We start from the raw sequence: 21185 nt of genomic DNA on the forward strand, positions 1-21185 counted from the left end.
TTATATTCTGCTATACTCATCAAAAGCTACTAAATGATCGTTTTAAAGAGCACTGTTGTCACACACAGAGGGAGAGACACTTCCATCACATTTTCTCTTAAGATATTTGCAATTTATGCACATTTTTTGCTATTACTTTAACACTGGTCCATGCCCACGCATTATATTACTAATTACTAATGCTAACTGAATTGACATACAGGGTGCCACTTTGCCTTTGGTTCTCTGACACCAACACTTAAAGACAACATATTGCTACCCTGGTTCTGCTTATACTTATATTTCCTTGCTGCATGACACTTGAAATAATATAAAAGAATATCCGTTAGTTCTACTGGCTTTTAATCCTCAGTAGGTCTTAAGTTTGCAGTATTACTTTGAAGCCCAAGTGCATTTTATTTTGTAATATTACACTTCCTTTATGGTTATTGTTTATATTTGTGTGTAGTTTTGTGAGTGCCCCTCGAGGGTGATTTGTTGTTTTCACACGGACACTCTGGCAGCAGCGTCTATTAAAACTGATATTACCAAGAAAAAAAACAAGCAATAGCAAGTCGCTGGTCTGACAGAGACAGATACCGCTAATATATCATGCAAGCGTAAATAGCAGAGAGAAAACCAATAACTTTAAAGCACATTAAAGTAACATGACTCATCCACTAAGGGCGGAGTAATATTCAAACAGCCTTAGATGGTAATTAAATGGACTTCATTATGCCTTCAGTGCATTGTTTTACAATCATAGCTGCTTCATGTGTTCCCTCAGGAGATCCACGGGGGTGGTTTTCGTTCACAAAGACCAGCTGCTCTTCTGATTTCATTACCGGACACCTCCTGCGGTACGCTTGTCGCAAAATGCTGAACATCACCTGGGAAGGCAGGTAATCAGATTGTCTGTAATGTTGTTGAATAAAAACACTCAATTACGGGGACGATCGCTGCGAGAAACATAGCATTATCATAGCAAAACATCGATAATGCTGGGAAATGAGAACTTTTCCATATAGACCACACAAGATCCTGATTTTAGTCAACGTAAACGAAACACATGGCATCTGAGATAAAGTATTTGTTTGCTTTGTAAGAATTTGAATTCATATTTGCTCCCTCATTCATCTACGCTCACTCCCTCTCCTCATAGTGACAAAGCAAAAACAACCAAGCTTGTCACCATAACGTAGTGGGTGTAAATTAAAGAGGGGAAATATGAATATCAATGGTGTCAGCGTGGTTCTATAGCAGTAAATCACCGTTAGATGTCAAATGTGGGAAGTATTCATTGAGAAAAAATGAGAAATGCGATGCTGATCATGATATTTAGTTTTTAGCCTGTTCCACATTATTTTATTTACCTAATATTTTATATGTGTTTAAATAAAGTTACACAGAAACCAGGTCTGCTGATGTGTAGGCCAGTGGCAATTGATTTCAACAGCTCTCATACTGCCCCAGACGGTGGAATATTACCGGGAATGGTGCCGTTTATACATAACGGAAACACCAAAAAGGCAGAAAAATGACTGCTTTTAAAGTCACTTTGCGAGAGATTGAAGCCCCTTTCCGACAACGATCCCGCAAAACTATCGCAACGTAGACGAGACCCGATAGAGTCTACATTCCTATGTATGTGTGCACTTCCACGCAGCCACACGGCACCCTGGATCAGATCATTAGATGTGCATCCATGTGTAGGCTAGCTTTTGGTGACAGGCTTGAAATATTTTAGGAGCTGCTTTCAACACATCACGGTGGGAAATGTTACAGTACTACATCCCCTTTATTTACAAGGCGCCCCACCTCCATTACTACCGCCAAAGACATAATGGCAGGAAAATGCTGTCTTTTTCCATGCAGTGTGTGTGGAGTTTTTTTGGGCTAAAGCCAGCCTGCACTTGAAAGGATGAAAGGATTGCCGAGGACGCTGTATCAACTCAACTCCAGTAGACTTTCTTGAGTTTTATTTCCCACTTGAACTATTTACAGGAGCCTGTCAGGCTGTCCACGAGGTTTAGGAGTGTGTTTATGGGAATTTTTGACCATTCTTCCAGAAGCGCCTTTGTGAGGTCACACACTCATGTTGGACGAGAAGGCCAGGCTCTCACTCTCCGCTCTAATTCGTCCCAAAGGTGTTCTAGCGGGTTGAGGTCAGGACTCTGTGCAGGCCAGTCAAGTTCATCCACACCAGACTCTGTCATCCATGTCTTTATGAACCTTGCTTTGTGCACTGGTGTACGGTCCTGTTGGAAGAGGAAGGGGCCAGCTCCAAACTGTTCCCACAAAGTTGGGAGCATGGCATTGTCCAAAATGTCTCGGTATGCTGAAGCATTCAGAGTTCCTTTCACTGGAACGAAAGGGCCAAGCCCAGCTCCTGAAAGACAACCCCACACCATAATCCCCTATCCACCAAACTTTAAACTTGGCACAGTGCAGTTTGACAGGTATCGTTCTCTTGGCAACCGCCAACCCAGACTCATCCATCAGAGTGCCAGCGCGATTTGTCGCTACAGCTGACAGTTGACTGTGGAATATTTAGGAGCAAGGACATTTCACCCCTGGCTTTGTTGCACAGGTGGCATCCTACCACAGTTCCACGATGGAATTCACTGAGCTGCTTTCACAAATGTTTGTAAAAGCAGATTTTATACACCTGTGGACATGGAAGTGATTGAAACATATACAGGTATATGTCACATTGGTATCAAGTCAATTTGTCATCATAATTTGAATCAGGGATTGGAAAGACGTGCATTTTTAGCATCATAATTGTCATAAGAATTGTCATACTGGTTGATGAAGACACGTACAGTCATGTGATGCTTAGTTTTAACCAAATATTCCTAAATAAGACAAATTGGACAGAACAGTGTGTAAGTGGCTTTTGACCTATCGCAGAGCCTTTTTGATTGATTTTCTGTCCCTGTCTTGCTTGGCTTCCCACTGAGACGTCAGTGTCACCTTTACAACAACAAGCACTCCTCTGTGTCGGGGGGGGTTAATGAGGAAAAATGAAGGGGCTCAAGGGTATGGCTGACAGAGAGGACGAGCGCTATTGCTGAGTTATGGGACCATCTACATGAAGTATGTATGCACAGGACAGCAGGGTAGATAATGTAATGATGCTCTCATGGGGCCTCAGCAGCATGTCATACATTATCTTTACACATGTGTAGGTTTACTCATTGTGTTATTTTCCCTGCTGTTAATGTTCCCTGCTTTCTTCTGCCCGCTGAAGGGTACAGGTGCCCATCCCCACTTCATTTTGTCGCACTGTTGCTTTTGTATTTACTGAAGAGTGCCAAACAGCACTGAGAGACAATCACGGACCAATCAATACGTACTTGAGAGCTTGACTGGGGAAATCCATGGAAGTGAATTGGACCTGTCATGTTTAACTCCCGCCATGTTATTCCCTTCAGACACAATGACCGCAACCGTGCAGATCTTTATTTCCAGGAGAATTGCTTTGGTTTCACTTTCTTTACATGAGAGGCGAACAGTCGTAATTGAACTCTTTTATAGATACCGTACACACTTCCAACAGATGTCTACATTTGACGATGAATGCATTCCCATTTGGGGTGTAACAGTGCACCATAATCACGATTTGGTGCGTACCTCTGTTTAAAGGTCAGTGTTTGGTTCATTTCTGGTGCAGTAAGGGAACAGAATGCAAAACTTAAAACTGCTGAGCTTTTGTGTAAACAGCTTCAATTATTTAAAATGTAACAAAAAACTGCTTGGAGCTCATTCTCCAATAAATCCAATTGTGAAATAAAAACCAAAAAAACAAATGAAAATCTGATTATGAATGTATACCTCTTATTTCCAATGAAAAATGGTGTCCAGCTCGTTTTCATTGAGGGCCACATCGCAGTTATGGCTCCCCTCAGAGGGCCACTTGTAACTGTCAATATATATGAATATAAATATGATTATAACTTCTGTGACTGGCTGGCGACCAGTCCAGGGTGTACCCCGCCTCTTGCCCAAGGTCTGCTGGGATAGGCTCCAGCATAGCCGCGACCCTGGTGAGGATAAGCCGCATAGAAAATGGATAGATGGCTGGATGAATATAACCTCATGATATTATTACACAATTACCAACGCATTTCATTTGATTTTTTCCAAACATATTGATGGGTAGGGGCCGCACGGTGGCCGAGTGGTTAGCATGACCACACAGTCAGGAGATCGGGAAGATCTGGGTTCGAATCTCCGTTGGGCATCCCTGTGTGGAGTTTGCATGTTCTCCCCGTGCGTGCGTGGGTTTTCTCCGATTACTCCGGTTTCCTCCCACATTCCAAAAACATGCATGTTAGGTAAACTGGCGACTCCAAGTTGTCCATAGATATGAATGTGAGAGTGGATGCTTATTTGTCTCTCTGTGCCCTGCGATTGGCTGGTGACCAGTCCACATCAGCTGATGTTCACGAGGGTATAGCACCACAGTGTGTTCCGAGCACTGGTTTTATACAGACAGAGGAGGTAGTAAGTACTCCAGAACTTGGAACACCTGTAGGAACGAGTTGCATCAACTGCCAAGGCTTGATCAACCTCCATTTTCGCAGAACAGCTTTAAATTGTTGGCCCGTTTTGTGGCCCCTGAAACAGGCGTTTTTGTATGATTCTGAAATACACATTATTTTTCAGTTGTGGGGAACCTTACCTTTTTTTTAACCTCTGACACTTCACCACTTACCTTTGTACCATTTCAAGCTATTCATTGGACTTGAACAACTTGTATTTCAATAAACAACTGGAAAATTGGGGTGTTCTAAAACTTTAAACTGGTAGTGTTATGCAATAATTGTAATCAAAAACGGAATCCTACAAAAACCGGGGTGTACCAAAACTGAGATACTGCCGTGCTTGTGTCATGCACCATCCAAGAAGGTTTTGCATTCGTCAGTGCAGATGAAAAATAAAAAGAAACCAGCAATGTTCGCATTGTGTTCTCGGGGACAATGTTTTTTGCGAGAGCTCCGCCTACAGTTGTGGAGTGTAACTTCCATTTTACGGTCATCATTTTATATTGTGGCAAAGTCCTGACCGACCTAGCAAGATCAGAAAGCAGGAGTGTGTCTTTCTTACGTTTTTATAAATAATTATTGAGAGTGATTTTATGCATCTTGCATAACATGCTTTATGCCCAAGGATGCTGTTTTATGAAATGTTGCGATTACAAAAAAACAATAGAAGTCGTCTCTGACGTTGTGTTTTATTCTCTCTCTTTATTCTTTTGAGGCCCTCCAACCAAAACTTCCCAGAAGCTCATTAAGTGCTGGATCACACGGCCGTCAAGGTAGCGTGTTGATCATTAGATGTAGATCACTGAAGCCCGTCATTGTCCTCCACTCTCAATGAATGCATCTTGGGGTATGAAAGCATACTGTTCATGTGGGAAATAATGCAGGAGAAGGTACTTGAAATTCCACACTGTTCCACCTGAGCACTGAGCAGACATTTCTATTGCTGCCCTTTCAAGCATCACTTCAAACACTCATTGTGATACACATCACTTAGGCGACTAGCATGGGGGCTTTTAGATCTCATGGCGCCCTGCACCGTCAAAGCTCAGTCATATCTATCTACAGTATCTAGCTACTCGCTATTAGGCATTGTTTTCATTACCATTTGTGCGTTTGTTGGTTAAAAATACACAGTGGATTCACACAAAACGTTGTGGATTTTGGTGAGGAGCTGTAATATAATGAGTTGCTCTATAAAACTGTCCAATGGCGGTGTCACGAGACACCCAACCCTCGAGATGAGACAACATTTTAGGAGAAGTACAGTCGTCCCTCACAATATTGCGGTTCGATTATCGCTCCCTCACTCTGTTTTTCACAAATGATTGTTTTGTGGTTGACTATGGTGTATTATTAGTCAAACAATATTGAAAGACAAAGGTGAACATTAGATTACTGTACCGTCACACTGCATGGAGTTGGCTATGGCATGTCCGACATGATAGTGAAAAGAAGTTCTCCTCCCATTCAGTGTGGAAGTGGTATGTTTTGGCTTCGTTGTCCTTCTTTCCACTCCGTTTTAAACCCTTTCTTACGTTTACAAAACAATAAATAAATTGGCGGCTAACTAGTTAGCTTGCTAGCTTGCTAATGTTTAAAGCCATGGCCGTCTCTTGCGTCTCTGCAGTGATCCAGTAGCCTGTGCATTACAGTTGAGCAATGTGTTGTAAACAAAGAATAATCAGAGTGTAAAGGTGACTATAGGGGGTTATTTCATGTCTACATTACTGGTAAAGATTGTGTTTAGAAAGTCATAAACAGGGTTTCTACGATTAACGACCAAAATATTCCATTTATTAATTTGAACCCTAATTTAATTCATTTGAATGAATTTATCGTGGTTGGGTCTGGAACCATTTAACTGCTATAAATGAGCAATGACTGTCCAATGAACAAATGTGACTGGACAAACAAACTTCACCTTTGTTGTCCACTTGTATTTAATTGCAAATAAATGCATGACGCAAGAAACACTTCCTGTCTTTCACTTTTTGATGCGCATCCCTACTCGCTAAATGTAGCGACCAATGTTGCCAAATTACGTATGAGGTGTGTTATGAAGTTGGCTCTGAACTGTTTTTGCAGAAGTTGGCAACCCTACCAGTTCATTTGCCGATTTTTGTTTGTTTTTTGTTTCTGACTGCTTCACACCTCAGCCCAGTAGTCGACAGAAACGCGCAACTGAGCTAGTTTGCCAACCGTCATGAACTCGTAAAGAGGAAGAAGAAGGCGGGCCGGTGTGTGTGAAAAGATGGCGGTATTGGAGTTAATAGTATTTATCAATCACACAGTGAAAATGAGAGGAATGTGAATGTTTACTTTGCAAGTGTGCTCCCCTAAATTTTCTGCTTGCGCTCCTAAAATTTGAAGTTAGGGGCCACTGTGCTCCGACGACAAAAGTTATTCTGGAGCCCTGACTTGCATGGAGGCCATGTAGGAGCACATTCTGCACATTCAGCTGCAACTGCATTGCAAGTCAAGTGGACATGGTTGCGATTGTTTTTCTTGATTGTTTCAGATTTGTAAATTACAACTTTTTTTCTTGTAACTTTACAAATTTTCCGAATCGTACTTTTTTTGTTAGTTTTTTTTTACTGCTGCCCTAACACAGCCACACTGGTTCAGTGTTCTAACATGCTAGCATGTGACCAATTATTCAGTCTGGTTTGTCATTCATTTTTGTCTGCGTTGGAGCGTTTGGTCTATTCATTCTGATGAGGACGAACTGATGGTAAGATAGGCTGTGAGTCAGAGAAATTGTGTCGCGTCGGCTTTCGTTTAGAAGACAACCTTGGGTGCAAATATGTGAAGATTCCTCCCAAGATGGAAGAAAGCGTCCGTTCCTACATTATTCTAACATTTGTTGCGTTTCAAATGGGATGTGTCTTTAACTGCAAAACAAATTGCATCTGTACGCGCTCTTCATGTGACACACAATTATTAGCACTAATAGCAGCTTTTTAGCAGACACGCATTACAGTTTTTACTGTCAACGACCTCTCACGTGATGCTCCTCGTGTGCACTTTTCAAAAGTAATTTCCTCCCGGCTGACTCACTCTTGTGTATTGATGTGACTAAAAAGACGACCCCTGCTCTTTCAGGAGTCACGCTGAGTACGCAGAATGATACAAAAGACGCTGTAGAATTTGGACCATTTCTGTGAAAAGCAGGAAGAGTGGCCATTGTTACGCAACATTGAAATATTGATAGGCGGGGGTGTCACTTTACTGCGAAGTAAAGCAATTTATATTGGATGTAATAATCTCTTCACTCTGGTGGGAGACATAAGATCTGCAGACCAGTCACGTTTGTCTAGACATGCACACACTGCGTTTCACGTGCCATACAGCCGTCGCTTGCTACATCGCGGTTCGAACATTGCGGCCTCGCTCTATCGCGTTTTTTCACAAAGTAATAAATAAATGATCGCTGTTTTGTCCTTTAATATGGCCATTTTGAAGCATAAAAGAAGGTGGTGATGCTGTGGCAATGAGTTGTCTCATGATTATAAAACTTTGAGGATATCTTTATTACACGCATGCTAACAGGTATTTTAAAGAACTTAACCCATAGGGGGCGCCACAAATGTCTGTATGCACTATGTTATGTAACATGGAACTACACTCACACTGGATCAAAAAGCAATATAAGTAAACAGCTACGACTAGAATTTGCAATAGGAAGAGTGTAATATCTTTTCCAAACAAACTACATTGTATGACCTCAGTGCACCAGAGTGAACATCACTTTTGACTTTTACAATCACAAGGAGGACATATTTTCATGCGCGCTGTCTTTCGGGAAGATGCATGTTGGTGGAGACTTTGCACAAATCCAATTAGCCTTCTCTCTTCTTGCCGACATATAATCCTAATTGCATTGCGGAATATTGATTTAATTACAGTATGTTTGTGTTGTCTTGCTTGTGCGCTGCTGTGGCTGCAGGTCCTTGTATTCAGACAGACTTGACCAATGTGTCATCAATTTTGGGGGGGGAGAGAAGGGGATAGAAAGATATTTAAAAGATACTGACAACACCTATTATCTGTATGCCAGCCGCCTTGGCGAGCTTCAACCTTCCCTCACTGTTGTTAAAATTGCCTTGCATCATGTTACATAACGTTCTCCATCAGCAGCGTCTCTTATATTTTTCGCCTGTTCAAAAAAAATGTACAAATGTTGAAATGGTACCATTGAATTCTTTGATTTTAGGAAAAGGTTTGGACTTCCCAAACAGTTGTGGTTACCCTCAGAGGGGCACCTGTAGCTGTGAAACCATGCAGTATTCATGTATCATCACCTCATGATATCAGGACGCATTTCATTGTTATCATTTTCACTTTGTGTTGTTTTACCAACACACCAAGCGAATTTGAGTACAGTGTACAACTATTATGATAATAATTCAAGCTATTATTATAACAATAATTCTATGTAAATAGAATTTATTTCAAATTGGATTTTACAATGAAAAAAAATGAATTTCTGTCAAAATTGACAGAACAAGTACATTAAACAAGAAAGATTCTTTTTCATTTTTAAAAAGATATTTTATTTTAAAAAGATTTTTTTTACTTATACAAATATATTTAAACAAGTCAAATAAAATGAAAATATAATATTACAAATTAATTGTATATATATACAATTTTTTTAAAGAAAAAATGTTAAAATAAAAAGTGCCTTTTTGACATGCATTATTTCCAGGCTTTTCCAGGCCACATAAAATGATATGGTGGGCCGAATCCGGCCCCCAGGCCTTGACTTTGACACTTTTGTTTGAATCGATCAACAACAAGAGGTTCGAAGGTCACTAATTAATCAACGTCCCTCGTAAAGTAAAAGAATGTGCTGATGCTGCAGTCTGTCTAATTGGAGCCCTCCAATCATCATAAACCTCATCCTCTGGCTGTGTCAGGTGACAGGAGAACAGATTGTGCGTATTTGGGCCACAGATGTTCAAGCAGCAGCATGTTTTTCATAAGACGGATGATAGCTGCGTATCACAGAGCCAAAAGGATTATCAGGTAGCTTATGGCCCATGTCTGTTTTGGTAGTTTGCAAACAATGCAAACTGCTGATAGTTGGGGATTTGTCTTTGATGTTATCTATGAGTCATCTGGGCGAGCAGGCCTGCAGCACATTTTTTAATTCAGTAGATGGGTCATTAGTAGTGGGCCACTTTGGGTCCATTTGCTGTGCATTTGGTCTGACAGCTTTACAAAGGCTGCTTGGAAGCTCATTAGGTGCACCTGCACAAGCAAATGAGAACCACTACAAGAGCTGCATCATCATTCGGAAAGGTCTTTCAAATCATTGTCCCATAAGACATTGAATATAAGACAACCGGTCTTTTTTAGGGGGGAAAAAATACAGTCTTATATTCAGGTCAAAATAAACACTTCCTGGTTTCCCCTAAGGCAGGGGTACAAACACTGTTTCAGCCTTTTAAAATGACAAAGTCCCGAGTCGAACTTTACATTCTCCTTAACAATACCTTGCTGAGCACCTCCCCCTCCCTGCCCTGACCTCAAAGATGTGGTGCGGGGGGAACAGGGAGGTTGAGCGACAGCCCGGTCCGGCGGGGCAGTGTTTGAACCCAGGTCGGGATCTCACTGCCTAGCTCATCCTCTGTGGGCCTGTCATCGAAACACCGATGAAGGAGGGTGCCTGACCACCCCGAGGAAGTTTGAAACCCACCCCCCACCCATGACGTCACCATACATCACCACAGCTTCGAGGTGACTGATGCATACAGCGTTAACATCCATGCCCCAGGTGTCTATGTATGTTCATTCGGGCATTGATCCACCTTGGCAAGCACCCCTGCTGTCGTTGGCGTTACGCGTGTATGAACTGGAAATGTTCATCAAGGCTTCGTCAAACCAAATGTGTTTGAGCGCATGTGTGGGCGCTAAAGCTTTTAAGTGAGGCGATCGTTCTCGTGCTGCAGGAAAAAACAAAACAAAAAACAAAACTATAAAAACTTCTAATTGTCTTAGCTCCAGTGGGAGGGGGAATTCTGGCGGGAGGTCAGGCTGCATAGTGGCACGCTGAATACGCACACACACGCACACACACACACGCACAGTCTTACACACGTTCACATTCCACTTTTCACTATGCAAATGAAAGAAAGCGTGATTACTGAAGGACGTGGGCGTGTAAAGCTCAAAGTTAAAAGGAAGTGAGATTGACACAGAAGAGCGAGGATGCAAGCAGGCTTTGATGCACTCATGGGGGATGGGGGACATGGGGGGGTTGCATTGTGAGAAATGCATCCGTTGCTGTCAAGGTGTCATATTTCACCTGTACACTTCCAGGTCCTTCTCACCCTGCTATATACAATTCTTTTATATATATATACCCTGTGTATATATATATTTTTTTTACTCTCATCTGAGCACATCGGAAGTGCTTTCCCCTTACACCCCCCTTATTAACCCCCATTCATGCCCATGCTGGGATGTTGCCATGGTTACCAAGGCACTGTCAGGACAAAATGTAATTTATGACTGGGTACTGGATGTCAGCGCTCACAGTGTTGTGTCAGTTACTTTGCACAACTTTTGTTCTGGATTGCAGTCAAGCCTTCACGACTTAATTGAGCTCATTAGTGAATCATTTATGCACGTCAGTGTGAACATTATTTACATTCAAACAGCGCACGGATTGGATTATTATACTTTCAAGCAGCGGTTCGCAGTTATTTTCTGTCAAGACTGTCTGCAAAGGGTTAGCAGCCTGCACTGCTATGCTAATTCAGTGTGAATAGCGCATAGCTGTGAATTATCTTAGCATATTTAGTCACAATACATTCATTTACTTGTCAGCTGATGACCAAAACACTGACAGGCGTGCGTCATTGTCACAGCCGGCCCTCTATGTCGAGAACATGAGACAGGAACAAAGCGCACCAAGGACACTTTGCATCCAAAACATAGCTTTTTAGTACATACATGTGCTTAAAGCAGGGGTGTCCAAAGTGCGGCCTAGGGGCCATTTATTTACCCGGGGCACATTCTAAATATGTAATTTTGCTAGAAAGCTAAAAAAAGGAAAAATCAGCAGTATGCTTTATTTAAAGTTGTAATATTAAGACAAACAAGCAAAACAAAATAAAGTTGTACATTTTGTAAAATTAGGTTGGGGAAAAGTTACAATATTCTGGGTATAAAGTCAAAAGTCCTAATTATGAGAAGAAGATTTACAAGGAAGTTTAAGTAGATGGAGAAATGGAAAATACAGGTGTAATTTTACGAGAATAAAGTCAAAATATTACAGCAAAAAGTCTGGAAAAAGTCTCAATTTGATAATAGTGAACTACTCGTAATACGAGGAAAAATAACACCATCTTAGTTACATGGAGTTGAACTATTAAAGAAGAAATAGAGAATTTTGTTTTGAAGTCGTAGTATTATGAGAAACAAACGAAATAAAGTAAAGTTTAGAAAATTTGAGTGGAGAAAATGTTGTAAATTATGGGAATAAAGTAACAAATATTATGAAAATCAAGTCATAATATTAGCAAAATACATTTTATCACCATTATTTCAGAAGAAAGTTTAAAAGACTGAAAAAGAGTGAAGTTCATATTAATAATCTGCTTTTTCACCTCACAAAGCTGAGATGCAGCTTTTCCTTGAAATATATGTAACTTCTTCCCATGTCAAAGTGGCCCTCGGAGGAAAGGTTTGGACACAAATATTATACAACAAATATGAGCTGCTGAGAACTGTGTGCAGGGCTCGTACCAACCTTGCTACGCACTTGATAGTGTCTACCTGAAGACGACATGTTCCGTTCATAATTGCCGCACGTTTTTGTACGTTTAGCAATTTTGTTGTTTGTTTTTGTCAGCGCTTTGACCTCTGTAGCTGTCTGACTATTTCATTTAGCGAGCCATGCCCTTCTTTTCACCCCACTTGGCAGTAAATCTGTCCTGTGTTGTGATGTAAGTTCCCTCCTCTCTCAATAATCACAAGGAGCAGGCAGTCCGCCGCCCTGGACAGTGCGGTCGACAGAACACCAGTTGACGTCATGGGAGGAACAGGAGACACATTCATGAAACATTCAGCGATCTCACGGTGCCGCTGGAGAGACGGCACATGCTGTGAATGCGGATGTAACACATCACAGTAAGCTACACACAAATCATTAGTGAGGAACAAATCAGCGTTGGCCGCGTTATGGAAGCACACTGCAGAGGGTGTGGCTTTTAATGGGCATGGTCACGGAATGAGCAATCACGTTTTGACGGTGGAAAGATAACATCTTAGCATTCATCTCAATAGTGATGACTCCATGCTTGCATGGGGCTTCTGAAGGCTGTTACAATTTTATGACACCAGTAAAAATGGCATCATGGAAAACGTGATGTCAGCCATTTTTACTGGTCTACAAGTTGTTGTCGTCGTACATTTTCCTGCCGGAAAGACTACAGCGGCCAACGAAATCCCAGTCAAAGGGCCCAAAAGTTGCACAGAATTTCCTTTTTCCTGGAGCTAAAAAGCTAATGTTTGGTTGAGTGGAAAAAGTACATTATGTTCATTAAATTGGAAGTCGGTGTTACGATGCGGTTTAACCGAATGATATGACCGATTAAACCCATCCATCCATCCGTCTTCTACAAAAGTACAAAAAGAAAACGTACAAATAAAAGGAGGGCGAGGCCAGGCTGCTCGTTGAGAGAAAAATACAACAAAACAAGCACTAACTGAAGAAGTACTAGGCACAGGAACAACACAAAATACTACTACTACTCACAACAGACAACAAGGAAGAATTAAGGGACTAATAAGACATAGAAAACTGGAGCAACAAGCAAAGAGAACGTGGACGAGGACGAGGAACAGTACAGTGGCTGCATGGCTTAGGCCCCGTCACACTAAGCAGAACCAAAGTTGCAGAGTTTCCGCCACATTAGGGAGAGGATTCGTAATCTTGGCTCCTGTTTTCCTTGGTGGCATGACGTGATTTGGCGGCGGCCGGTGGTGGGGCTTGGCTCCTATTTTTCCCTGGCGGCACGACGTAAGTGGTGAGTGACGTTTCAGCGGGCTTCTTGGGTTCCTGCACGATCCACGCTGGAGGCCGCTGGTGGAGTTGACTTGGCTCCTTTTTTCCTTGGCATGCGAAGTGATGTGATTAAGGCGACGCGCCGTAATGACGTCTCTGCAGCAGCTGGCTGCGTTTCTGTTTCTTGAATGCAATCAGAATATCTGCAATGCTGTTGAAATATTGAGAATGCAGTCAGAAGGCATTCAGAATTTTTAGAATGCACTTGGAATATTCATGGATAAACCACAAATTTGTAGATCATACGACGGAGTAATAGGGCCACATTGAAACCCCCCAGATACTTCGAGAATAAAGTTGTAAATGTACGAGAAAAAAAGTTATAAATTTACGAGAATAATGTTGTACATTTACGAGAATAAAGTTGTAAATGTACGAGAAAAAAAGTCGTAAATTTACGAGAATAATGTTGTACATTTACGAGAATAAAGTCGTAATATTATGAGAATAAAGTAAATTTAGGCGAATATTAGGTAATATTACGTGTCAGAGGAGAAATGGAGCATAGTTCTACAGGAAGGAAGCGTCAGGCAAGCTTTTATTTATAACGTAGCACAAAACAGAGCAGTTGAACATTTAGCATTCAGATTAGCATGGCTAGCCCTTCCTTACCTCGCCTCCTCCACATGCCCAAGGCCAAAGGTCACAGAAGTTTTCCCTTTTCATAGCTGCCTCAGGCAATGCCTATAACATAAAGTTACGAGTTCTTTGTCGTTAATGTAGGACTTTATTAATATTATGAGTTTCATTCCTTGTACACTCATGACTTTATTTTCGGAAATTTACGACTTTATTATTTGAATACTTCGTCGTAACAGGCATTGCCTGAGACAGCTATGTGACCTTTGACCTTCTCGTAAATCTCCAACTTTATTCTCGAAATCGTAGATTTTTCTTTTTCAATGTGGCCCTAATACTCCGTCGTAAGATCCTTCTACGTCTGTGGTATTAAGAAGGCAGGCGCGGGAATGAATGTGGCTCCGCCCCCAGAAGACCAAACATGGGCACTGCAGGAGGGGCGAGAATTGCAAAAAGGCAGTCAGGAAAAGTGACATACGGGAGCACAACAGTACAGTAGACCTATTAAGAATGTGGCGTTGTTTATGATGCCGAATATGTGCCACAAAAGTTCATTTTTCATTGGTTTAAAAGCACTCCCAGCAACGCCAGAGAGTACTAAAGTTGCATTATAGTGCCATCATGTGGCTGTGTGAAAAAGTTCAGCACCGCTGCTGCAGCAAACGTGCCAGTTTGCACATCTGTCTGTATTCTGCATTCACACCAGGGCAGGAAGTATTTATTCAACATGCAGCCATGCTACACATGCTACACTTGGCCTCATGGACTATTAAACGGTTGTTTTGCAAGTCGAGAGTACACGGAAGAGCCGAATAGGCAGAACGAACAGCTTGGAGCCATAATAGGATAAGCATCCATCACACTCCCACTCACCTGGACCCTTGTTAGCACACTGCTACTCAACACAGGAGCTGGATTATTGCGCCTGGTGCTAGCTTCACTTGGGGGCTTAAAATACAGGAATATGTACAGAAAGCACCACATTAAACTACAGAATACAGATTATTTGTGCAGATATACTGTATAATTACCACCATAACTTTAAAGTGCTTGAGAAGGAATCTTGCAAGTGCTTGAAGAGCTTCTCACTCCGTTTAAAAATGACATATTCAGTTTGTTTTGTAGAATTATAATGCTGTCTAATTCATAGGCAGTCTTGGTATAAATATGGACTTCACTACTGGTATAAGGCATAAAAACCCTTTAAAGGAGTGCTTTAGAAAGCTTCACATTGAAAGTGAGAACTGCACCGATATGATAATATATATACAGTATATACATTTTCAAATGATTGCTGTCAAAAAAACACATTTGAATCATTTAAATCGTACAAATATAAGTATGTAAGTATAATATTTACTTAAATAAATCATAAAATATTGATGCAAATCAAATACATATTAAAAATGGAATAATATGTAATTAAATTATACTTTCATTAACTTATTTATTTGCTGTTGTATAATAAGTTTATTGATTACAATTTTAATTAAAGAGGTTTAAAGTGCTCACAATTTCAACTGTTCATTTGTTATACCAAATGCAGTAATATCTTCAAATGTTTGCTTACGAAGAGGGAATGACAATGAAAATGAAATAAAAGGCTAATAAATTAACATGCATGGATTTTCCCTGTTTTGTTTGTGTGTTTATGCTATCATCACGTCTCTTTCAGGATAATCACGTTTGTTTAGTGTGATATGTTACAAGTCACAGTTGCAAGAGGTTGGAAAATCTTGAGAGGAAGAGAGGAAGTGCATTGGACCCGTCCAGGATTTGAATGTACAACAGCCAATGAAATGAAAAGCCTGGGAATGTTTTTGCTTGTTCTCCCATTATTTGAACATGACTTCCGTATGTCTTCCTCTCTCTCACTCCCCCTGAATCCTCTTACGGGTGGATTATGGGACTAAGATGTCTCGGGAAAGTAAAGCAAAGCAAGCCGCACACAGAGGGAGAGTGATACTAACCAGAACGAGAGGTGTACCATGGAGACAAGCCCCCACCCAAAAGTGGGCCAGGGACAGGGTTGGAGTTCGCCTGCCACTGAGGTCAGTGAACATTTAGCTTTTGCTGCAAGAAGGTAAATATGACATTGCTGTCTCGCTGTAGGCCGAGCTAGCAGAGCCTCACCTGCAGAAGTCCATCACATCTCTCGCAAAGAGGACGGGGCACCTGTAACCAGCACCGATGTCCGGCCTTAACCTTCCTCGCTGGGGGGTGTGCTCGGCTCTCTGTGCCTTCACGGTGCTCCTTTCGGGAGCTACGGCCGACCAGGTCAACGCCACCACGCCGCGCAATGGCGGCGGCGCCCAGTGTGGAGAGTACACCAACCAGGTAACGACACCCCTCATACACAACATTGGAGACGACAGGCACATGTGTTACCGCCGTTAGGTTCCTCTTTCATAGCGGCCCATTACAGGCTACGTAACTGTGTGCCTGTGTGCCTAATGATGTGGCCGGAGAGTGTATGTAATGCTGCTCCAGCAGCAGTTCTCTTTTAATTGGTTTATTTTAATTGAATTTATCTAATAGGGCCAGTGCACTTTAATCTGTTTGGGCACACAGGATGAAGAAGGCCAAGTGAAAACTTCAAAATGACATTCAAGCCCTTTAGAGTTTCATTTTCTTAAATAAACACAAATGTCTTTTTAAGTATTAATAATCATCACTCATTCTTTTTTTAATTTAAAAATACAGTTTTATGCTGTAATAATTAATAGATAGTAAAGTATTCATAAGAATAGCTATTACGCAAACTAATTGAATAATAATAACAAATAATATACAGTATAGGTTTATACATACGTGCTCCATAATCATCATCATTTATGTTTTAATACTTTTAAACAGTTTTATTTAGTAATAATAACTTTTAATTAATAATAAAAATTATTAATATTATATCAATAATTAATTAATAATAAAACGTTATTAATAATAATTCATACATAATAATGTAATAATAAGAATTGCTATTATGCAAGCTAATGTAGTCATAATAAAACAGCAGCACAATATAAATATATACATTTATATGTACAGTATATTCTCCATCATTTTCATTTCTGAATTGTTGTATTATCACTTTTACATATGAGGTGTTTTTTCTCACTCTCATGTCATTTAATAGTTTTTGTCATTTCAATGAATCCTGATGATTACTCTTTTTTTCTACATTCCCTCATACATTTTCCTTGTTAGTTGCATTTTTCTATCTTTTTTTTTTTTTTTAATTCTTTTTACTCCACAATTTTTTATCATGACAGGACCGGGAGAAATCTCAGACGTTGTCGGGCGTGTGCTATTGGTCATTTCCCACTCTTGCATCCATACAGTAGTGAGGCTATTAAACATATACTGTAGCAATAATCAGTATGCAAATAGCCAAATATAAAGACAGCACGCTTACCACCATATACAGTATATACAGTACTAGGCTGTACTGTATATACAGTATATACAGTACTAGGCTGTACTGTATAGACTGTATATACAGTACTCGGCTGTACTGTATATACTGTATATACAGTACTAGGCTGTACTGTATATACAGTACAAGGCTGTACTGTATATACTTGTATATACAGTACTAGGCTGTACTGTATATACTGTATATACAGTACAAGGCTGTACTGTATATACTGTATATACAGTGGTGTACTGTATATACTGTATATACAGTACTAGGCTGTACTGTATATACTGTATATACAGTACAAGGCTTGCATATCACATAACTACATAACAAACACAACCTACAAGGTTGAATGTCGGAGACCCGACTCCTTCAACCCTCTCCCGTCTTTGTGCAGGTGTTGGAGGACGGCATGTGCCGACTGGTTGCCACACTGCCCCAGCTGGACGAGCAGAGGTGCCCCGACATGTTCCGCTGCACGGACGAGGTGTCCTACTGGCTGCACGAGAACGAGGAGAGGAAGCAGCAGATCGTGGCCTTGAAGGAGACCATCTCGGAGCTGCAGGAGGAGCTGAGGAACCACCGGCATCGCCTCAAGGTCTTCGAGCTGCAGGTGAGGCTTCCAGTTTGGAGTGGGAGGCGTGTTGGCGGGACTGCCTCTCCTGACATATGTGTTTTACGGTGGTAAAATGAGCGCCGCCTGCTGGATAGCGCTTGTAAGAACACATATTATGATTGCAGAAAGTGGTATTGCTGTAACGTCCCCAGGCTGCCTTCCCCCCACCTACTACTAACATGTCCTTGACCTTGGTAACTTAACAGGATTAGGCGTCCTCCTCCACCACGTGTCGCCTCATGCGCCATGATCCACTGAGCCAATAGGCAGACACGGCCAAAGGTGGACTAATGGAATATGCATGTTGCAGCAATGGGAGCTTGTATTGTCCCATCTCGTCCAGCCTGGGGACAACTCATTCGTGCTGCCTGCTTGTCCTGCACGGCGCCAGTGGACACTGGTAGCATGATGGCCAATATCTAACGAGTGTGTGCTTTGCACGGTGACAGCATGAAGACCACAGCCATTTTAACGCCACCTTGGAGCGACGTTTTCACGACTTGGAGGTGCACTACGCCGAGGCCAGCACCTTGCTGCATCTGCAGGGCACCCTCATCCTAAACCTGCAGGTATCACCCCCTATCTGTTCCTCCTAAACAAACACACACTGTACGGCCGTCCCTCGTTTAGCGCCGTTAATTGGTTCCAGACTGGACCGGGATATTTTTTTCCGGGATATTTGTTCCTCAATTTATTTTTTACCGCCGCCAAGGAGGTCACGTTTTCGCAGGCGTTTATCTGTTTGGTTGTTTGTGTTCAAAATAACTTGAAAAGTTCAGAATGGATTTGGATGAAATTTTCAGGAATGGTCGGTACTGGGATACGGAAGAAGGGATCACATTCTGGGGCTGATCCGGATCACCGTCTGGATCCAGGAATTGTTTTAAGGATTCTTTTACATTGCGAGATAGGACCATTTTCGGCATTTGTGCATATAACTGCACAAAAAATGCTCAGAGTACTTGGAAAAAAACTACAGGGCAAGTTTGTAACAAGTTGTACAGAATATCAAAGACTGATCCAGACAGTGGAATCATTCCAGATACTGTGATCCAGAATATGACAACATAGGGAACCTTTGGAATTTTCATCACAGGATGACAACAAATGAAGCTCTAAACATGCAGCAAACACCCTTTTATATCGCCAAGACACGGTGGAAGCTGGGTTTGTTGTATCTTCAAAAGAGATCCAGAAGAAAACACAAAGTTTACGGGAAGATTTACTACTGAGCTAATATTGATATCATTACGAATCCAATTGCTAACGGTATGTTTTCATGGTCAGGGAATCTAAATGTGTCGATCAAATAAACGTATGGACTAATGTGTCACTACAGTATGGGGGGGGGCTACGGCGCTAGCCAGGGGTCTGAGCTCTCCGAGTGCTTTTCTAGGTTTGTTTTTTTATTTAATTGAATTTATATTTTCAGATTTATATTTATGATTGTTTAATATATATTTTTTGAAATATATCGAAGTGGTCTACGTTTTCCTTTCATTTTACACAAATGAATACGGGAAGGATTCAAGAAGGCTTCACAAACCGCACTTCCGTTTGTTGTGTTGTTGTTATGGGTCAAATTAAAAAAGACGTTTGCGCCTGCAGGCTATTTTTCTTTAGTGTACGAGGGGGCAAAGTGGCTCTTTTGCTAGTGCAGGTTGCCGACCCCTGGTGTAGTGCTATCACAAAAAGAAAACACCCTTTCGGATGAATCCTTTAACATTACGGTGGTCTACACAGTCGTAGACGGACGTGTATTTCTAATTTGGTTTTCTTTCATGCGTGCTTCTCTCGACGACCTTTTAGAATGAAGTTCACAATCTCACCCTACTGGTGGAGAGAGTTCAGAAGAGTCCTGGCTGTTTGATCAACATCGTCCGTCCCAACCCCCTCATGAGCTCCCACGAGGCCTTGCATCCAGGTAGGAGAATTTCAAAAGCACCACATGCTTCCAGCAGAGGGCGCTGAAACCTTTCACTCACCACCTGGTGGTTTTGTTCCTCAGAAATCCAGCACATGAGGAACTGCCCTATAGACTGTGCATCCATCTACTACAATGGAGTGAGGAGGTCAGGCCTGTACACTGTGGTGCCATCGCTAGCAGGCATGCCTGTGCAGGTCTACTGTGATATGGACACAGACGGTGAGTCGCTTCATGCGCAGGCGCCCACAGAAGTGCCAAGTTTACAGCTGAAGTTGGAATGGACTGAATAGGCTGTGAGTGCGCGAGGTAATCTATGTATAACAGGAAACACGTGATGCAAATTCATCTGAACTTCAACCTTGCACCGTGCGTCCTTCGGACCCATGTTTAACTCATTCAGTCCCAGCCATCTTCCAAAAGACAACCCCTTCGGTACCGGCCAGTTTAGACCATCTCTCAAGGCACACGGAATATTGTATTCTATAGCTAAATAGACATGGGACCTACCAAAAGAAAGATTAGAGTCTCGTCTTTGAATAGACATGGGAAGGGGTAGGATGAAATATAAGCTCGGCTTCTTCCTACTCCTTTTCAGGCATGTTGAGTTATGCAAATGATGTTATTGTCTGAAACAAATATGGGTATAAATATGTGTATCAATTCTTTAATTCTCATTGACTGTCCAACCAAAAGGTTTTGGACATTTACCAAAAAAAGCTCAATTACCCTAAACTTGAAGTTGATTTGCATTCATTCCCAGCGTCCATCATTTCTGACCTTCTCCACCTCCCACTCCCTGTTTTTGTGCCACAGGTGGCGGTTGGACAGTGATCCAGCGACGGGTGGACGGCTCCGTGAGCTTCGACCGCAGCTGGAGGGAGTACAGGCACGGCTTCGGCGACCTGCACTCCGAGTTCTGGCTGGGTAACGACTACATCCACGACCTGAGCACCCAGGGGGACTACAGCCTCCGCATAGACCTGGAGGACTGGAGCAACAAGCACAAGCATGCAGTGTATCAGAGCTTCAGGTGGGCG

The 21185-nt window shown here is 41.8% G+C and overlaps 1 protein-coding gene across 6 annotated transcripts in view; it reads left to right on the forward strand.

Moving 5' to 3' along the window:
* Nucleotides 1–15798: 15798 nt before the first annotated feature.
* si:ch211-203k16.3 (DBH-like monooxygenase protein 2 homolog) overlaps nucleotides 15799–21185 on the forward strand; it is a 34555-nt gene continuing 29168 nt past the window's right edge. For 4 of the 6 annotated variants that reach the window (XM_054761114.1, XM_054761115.1, XM_054761117.1 and 1 more), the window contains exons 1-7: nucleotides 16099–16235; nucleotides 16297–16521; nucleotides 18003–18218; nucleotides 18671–18790; nucleotides 20031–20145; nucleotides 20230–20367; nucleotides 20962–21178. In XM_054761114.1, coding sequence (XP_054617089.1) covers nucleotides 16375–16521; nucleotides 18003–18218; nucleotides 18671–18790; nucleotides 20031–20145; nucleotides 20230–20367; nucleotides 20962–21178 — 953 coding nt within the window. In that variant the 5' untranslated portion in view covers nucleotides 16099–16235; nucleotides 16297–16374. Of the gene's footprint in view, nucleotides 16236–16296; nucleotides 16522–18002; nucleotides 18219–18670; nucleotides 18791–20030; nucleotides 20146–20229; nucleotides 20368–20961; nucleotides 21179–21185 lie in introns of all 6 variants that reach the window. The other 2 variants (XM_054761113.1, XM_054761112.1) reach the window with 2 other exon arrangements.

This window comes from Dunckerocampus dactyliophorus, chromosome 19 (genome assembly GCF_027744805.1).
Source record: "Dunckerocampus dactyliophorus isolate RoL2022-P2 chromosome 19, RoL_Ddac_1.1, whole genome shotgun sequence".
Classification (NCBI taxonomy): Eukaryota; Metazoa; Chordata; class Actinopteri; order Syngnathiformes; family Syngnathidae; genus Dunckerocampus; species Dunckerocampus dactyliophorus.